Source organism: Triticum dicoccoides, chromosome 2B, assembly GCF_002162155.2.
Source record: "Triticum dicoccoides isolate Atlit2015 ecotype Zavitan chromosome 2B, WEW_v2.0, whole genome shotgun sequence".
Taxonomy (NCBI): domain Eukaryota; kingdom Viridiplantae; phylum Streptophyta; class Magnoliopsida; order Poales; family Poaceae; genus Triticum; species Triticum dicoccoides.
Genome location: NC_041383.1, coordinates 50,362,021 through 50,367,991, shown reverse-complemented (window position 1 = coordinate 50,367,991; position 5,971 = coordinate 50,362,021). Strand labels below are relative to the sequence as shown.

At 53.0% G+C, this 5,971-nt stretch overlaps 1 protein-coding gene across 1 annotated transcript in view; it reads left to right on the top strand.

Moving 5' to 3' along the window:
- Window positions 1–575: 575 nt before the first annotated feature.
- LOC119360406 (S-norcoclaurine synthase 1-like) overlaps window positions 576–5,971 on the top strand; it is a 7,842-nt gene continuing 2,446 nt past the window's right edge. Inside the window, exons 1-2 of the mRNA XM_037626059.1 lie at window positions 576–866; window positions 1,385–1,632. Coding sequence (XP_037481956.1) covers window positions 576–866; window positions 1,385–1,632 — 539 coding nt within the window. The remainder of the gene's footprint in view (window positions 867–1,384; window positions 1,633–5,971) is intronic.

The following is a 5,971-nucleotide window of genomic DNA, read 5'->3' as shown; positions in this document are numbered from 1 at the left end:
CATTTTTTTTTAAAATGGTTTTAAAAAAGAAACAGAAAAACTAAAAAAGAAGAACCCGAAAACAGCAGATAAAAAGAAAACTAGTTCAAGAACCCTCTAGATGGTTCCACAAACCAGGTCCTGTAGTATGTTAGCTATCTATATAATGGGCCGTCCCACTTTACATCGGTCGCTGCCTTCTCTGAGTGAAACCGTTTTGACGCAAAAAAAGGCGTCAAATAGGATTCTCCAGGGATGGGATTATGACTGCGCATGTACAAAGGCCTGTTTTAACCACGCCACAGCGGATCTGCTAGTGTATCAGTGCAAAAGTATTCCAAGCCTGTAAAATTCCGCCATTAGCCGCCGGGGCATTCTTTTTAGCATCGATCGGTGCGTCCAAACACATGGATCAGAGGGCCCTCCGGACGAGCCGATCGAGGAATAATCATTCGCATCTTCTATAACTCCTTTCATGTAACATCTTCTACAAATAATAGCCTCATCGGTGGCTGGATCCCTCTCTACAAACAAGCAAGCAAAAGTAAGTTAACTATCGAGAGCACCAAGACGTAGTGGAGAACATTTCTGTACTGATGGAGGTAGAGGCAGCGAGAGCGAGTGACAGCGTCAGCGAGAGCAGGTGGCCGAAGCTGGCTGTGACGCTTCCCGTCAGGAACGTCCAGGCTCTGGCGGCGTCCACCGGCGAGCTGACGGCCGAGGTGATCGAGCGGTACATACAGCCGGACATCGATGCTTTCGCTGTTCTCGACCAGAACTCCGACGAGGTTCCAGTGATCGACGTCGGCAAGCTTTCGAGCCCCGAGTCCGTCGAGGCAGAGGCCGCTAAGCTCAAGTTTGCCTGCGCTGAGTGGGGATTTTTTCAGGTGCGTCACTCAAGTAGTCAACTTAACCAGTTTTATTTATATGTCCTCACCTGTATCATACATGAAAAAAAGTGTTCTTCTTTCTAAAATTTCTGGTGACTTTTCTAGAATATTTCTAAATTTTTAATGTCTGCTTATTCATCTTATTTTCTGATTATTCAGATTTATTCTCACTTGCCAATATTATGACTTTCTCGCCTTGAATGTTTTTTCTGTTTTTTTATATTTGTTTCGAATTTATTCAGCTTTTGTGCAACTCGAATGCCACATGGGGGAAATCATCATGGCTTTATTTGTTATACTGCTTTGATTGTGGCCAGGGTACAAATTAGTCATGTTTCAAAAGTTTAAGGTCCGATATATTTGGTATTAGAGTTCAAGGACAAAATCTGGAACCAGTCTAGAGATACAAAATGTATATTTTTCTCAAAACATTAATTACTAGATTCAATCATTCCATCCTTCAAAAACTATGTTTGATAAAGCATAACTGTTTGTCCAACTTTTGAGTTTTGCAGGTTGTAAATCATGGAATACCAGATGAGGTCATCATGGGTATGAAGCATGACATTCAGAAGTTTTTCCAACTCCCCCTCGATGTTAAGAATGCATATGCTCAGCGGCAAGGGGATCTTCAAGGTTATGGTCAAGCGTTTGTTGTTTCTGATGATCAAAAGCTAGAATGGGCTGACATGTTTGCGCTCTTCGCCCAACCACCCGAGGCACGTGATATGAGTTACTGGCCATGTGAACCCCATACTTTCAGGTGAGACTTTAATTTGTATGTTTGACATATCTATATGGATAAGAAAGGAAAATAAAAATGCCTTCCTCCTTTAAAAAAAAATGATGTTTAGCAGCTTACTTAATTTGGCCCAACACCCGAGTTCAATGGTGATTAGATTTCTAGAATTTACAGGACTGACTTAGTTACACATTTCTTTTTATAAAATGTACAAACATGTCAATTTTGAGGTGGACTTTATCCCAGCTTTAGTACAAAGTTAGTACAAACTCCCCTCCCCTCCCCCGTGCGGCGGCGCCCCCTGCACCGGGGAGCCCCTGCCCTCCTCCGACAGCCGCGCCTCACCTCCGCTCCCCTCCGCTGTCGTCGCCCGGGGCGTCACAGGGCAAAGCCCTTGTGGCGTGGCGGCGGCGACGGTTTTCTCCTCGGATCTCGATCTGGTTGGGAGGCGGCGCTCCTTTCCGGCCAGATCGGCGGCGGTGGCGCAGATCGGCAGCGAAATGGATGTGGTGCGGCAGCGACGGTGGAGGACGGCACCAGCAATGGCAGATCTGGCCTTGACTCAGTTTGGCTAATTCGTTGTGCTACCGATCTTAATCGCCGTCAGCGGTGCACTGCTCCTGGACTTGATCGGCAACACGAGGATGTCTGGGGCGCCGTCCCTAGGCTTGGTGGTGGTGGCCTTCTTTTTCGTCGGAGTTGGTCGGCCGGCTGGATGTGCATGGAGTGGCGTCGGTGGGCTTGCATGGTCATGGCGGCGGAGGTCGCAGTAGCCAGCGGCTTGGCCCGTCGGCGGCGGCGGAACATGGCCGGTGGAAGCGGCAATGTTCTGTATGGATCCCGGGGCGGCAGCCCTGGATGGTGGCGGCCGGTGAAGCTAGGGCTTCCCGCGCGGCATGGCGTGGTGCAGTACCTGTCCAAGGAGGATCTGTGCCGGCGATCTGATCGACGGATTGGTTCGGATCAGAGACGGTGATGAGCACACAGGATCCATCTCGGCAGCTCTCGCGGCTTGGCGAGGTGGGGTGGGAGCCCTTCTCCTAGGCTCCAGTGGTGGCAAACTCAGGCAGTGGCCGGTGCGCCAGGGATCCTACGGTGGCACTGTTGTTGCGGCTGGTCACCTGATCTAGGCGGCTAGATCTGGGGCTTTGAAGGCGGTCGAGATGATGCACAGGTTGTCGGGTGGACTACTTGGGATGGATCCGGGTGAAAACCTGGTCTTCGGTCGATGGCTGGAGCCGGTGATGATGATGCCCTTATCATCGATTCCTTCATGAAGGCGTGATCGAGGTGAAGCTCCCAGCTCCACTCAATACCTTCGGGGGAAACCCTAGATCAGCTGATCGGATGTTGACAACAATCATGTGTCATTACCCCCTTGGGGGCGGCATTCTTGGAGGTGCACTCGTTCTCGCGGGACCAGCGGACGACTTCTTTGGTGGAACGGTGCTTCATTCTACACATTGATGGCGACGGATCTCGACGGCGTGGCGCAGTGCAGATTCGGCGTTCGATGTGCGAGGATGGACTCGCGTAGGAGGATGACTTGTCTGGCGTCGTGGTGGCGTCGACGGCAGAGAGACCTGACACGGTAGATGCAACAGTACAGCTCTGAAGATGGATTAGTGATAGGTGGCTGCGGCGGCCTCATATGCGGCAGGCGTCCTGATTGAGGAATGCGCCGGACTGGTAGGTGCCCCATACCCGGAAGGCATCCTGGTTGGGACCTCGGGTCTTAAATGTTTAGGTTTGGCTGTGAGGTCTGTTTGGTATTAGGACCAAACTATCAACATCCTTTCACCAACTGGATAGGAGTAGCGACAGATGTTGCCTAGACGGTGGCTTTAGTCTTACTGTTGTATGACTTTATAAGGTCTTGTGTGAATAATTAATAAAGTGGCTGCATGCATCGTCCAGATGCAGAGGCTGGGGGTCCTCCTCCATTTGTAAAAAAAGTCAATTTTGAGGTAAGAGCATGCTTTTCACTACTATAGTGCGCCATTTTTATGAGTGTGACCTTTGAAACATGATTATGACAAGAAATTTTTTGAGAGAAAAGCCAGCTCGCCCGCTCCCCTCCCCTCCCTAGGGTTCCCATCCCCACCGCCGCCGACGACCTCGCTCCTCCGTTGGCACCGGCCGCCGGGCGCGCACCTCCCGGCCCGCCCCGCTCCCCTCCCCCTCTCCCCTCCCCCCTCTCCTCCCCTCCCCTCCCCTCCCACGGCGCGCCCGCGCGCGCCCAGGGGGTTCCCTATGGCCGCGGCCCTCAGCCCTGCCTCCCTCCCCTCCCCTCCAGTCGCCGACATGCTCCGTCAGGCAAAGCCCGGCGGGCGAGGCGGCGGCGGGGCTCTCCTTCCCCGTCCGCTTGTGGGTGCCGGCGCGGGGCGGCTCCTTCGAGCGACGGTGCTGGACGCCTGCGGGATCCAGCGGCGCGGCGGCGGTCTCGCGGGGCGGCGGCGTGACCTGCTGTGGCGGCGCTCCGATGATCCTCGGTCTGCGCGCTGCAGGGCGGCTGTGGTGCTCCCGTCTCGGGAGGTGGAGCGCGACCAATCTCGTGCCGGATCCGTCTGGATCTGGCTTTGGGGGCCGGCCGGTGGCGCCTGGCTCCGGTGGTGCGTGCCGGCGGCTCCGATACTTGGAGCCCGTCGGGCGACGCGGGTAGGGCAGCGGTCGGGCGTGGCTGCTGCTCCGGCCGTGGGCGGCGGCATGAGTAGGTCTCGGTGGCCTACCGGTATCATGTCAGCTTCACGGTGGCTCGATGGATCTGTCCGCGGCAACGGCCGGCTTCTCCGGCATCGGTTTGTCTGCGTTCGGGCCGTCTCGTCCTTCACCCCATCTCCTCATCGCCCGGGCGCTACTCCCATCAAAGGGCTGGTCCTTTCCCAGCTGTGATCCACCGCTCGTCTCGCACCCGATGCCGCAGGACAGAGCTCGTCTCGCGCACGATGCAGCGGGACCGATCTCGTCTCGCGCACGATGCTCTTCTCGCGCACGATGCAGCAGGACCGAGCTCGTCTCGTGCTCGATGCAGCAGGACCGAGCTTGTCTCGTGCATGATGCTACAGGACCGAGCTCATCTCGCGCTTGGGGTAGCAGGATGGGTCGGTGGATGCCGGTTCTGGCCGACCTATTGGGTCTCGACGCTGGGGGTTGCCCAGGGGCGTGAAAGGTGGGACCTTTCCACTCGTCTCTTTCGTTGGGGTGCGGCGGGTCACGGGTGATGTGGTGTCGAGGTCTTGGATGCTGGGGCGCCGGCCCTGGTGGTGGTGGTGGCGCGGTGCTCTTGGACAAATCCCACGCCTTGGTGCTGCCCGCTCATCATGGTCGTGTGGGCGGCATGGTTGCCGGGGTGTGGCGTTCGGTGGCGGTGAATGTTGTCTGAGGTGAAAACCTGCTCTATCTTCGGACGGACCGGCGGCGGCGAAGATCGTTCCCTTCTTGAAGGCGTCGTCGCGGCTCTCATTGCCCGTCATGCGGCTCCGGGGGAAACTTTGATCCTTGGATCGGGCGGTGGCGGCGCTCCGGCGTCGTTTCCTTCCTGAAGGCGCCGCCTTGGAGTGCATGGCGCGTCATATGTAGCTTCATATCTTCGGGGCGGTAGTGCTAGGAGTAGTGTTGCTGCGCTCAGCGCCTTTATATCCCTTCCTGGGTGTGTGCGTGTGTTGCGGTGGCGTAGCGTGTGGTTGTACTGGATGCTTGTGGGTTGGTGCTTTATATATAAAGCGGGGCGAAAGCCTTTTTCGATAAACATGATTATGACATTCTATACAATTTTGAGGTAAAAGCATGTTTTTCACTGCTACCATCTGTTACATGTTCATTTCGTGTAAAGCATTTATTAGCCTCATAACATAAACTCATAGGCCAAAAAGGAGGAGTACCAAAAATTTGTGTTGGCCTTACTCTTTTGTTATTTTTTTTAATGTTATGCATCTCGTCAATTCAACAGCAACGCAGACTGAGATGTTCGCTTCTTTGACCCTGAGTACCCTTTTACAATTCATATAGCCAACACTTTATACTCCTAACTATGCTAAGGACTCAAAGTAAAGTAGTAAACTTCTAAGATATTTCCTTTATATCTGAACATTGGTATAGAAATGACACCAACCCCACCAAATTAAATTAGACATTGCCACAACAACCTACAATTGCCTTTATCGTTGAGGTCCCACCTAGCCCTGAATTTTTTTGTTGAATCCAAAAAATGTTATTTATGGAACTTTTATATTGAAAAAGTCATAAATCTAAAAGTCTTGAAGAGGAACTAACAAATATTAAGTATTCTGGCAAAACAAAATTGATATTAAGTCTTTCAGGGTAATATTTTCATCATAAATAGCTACCAAGAGAGTCTTTT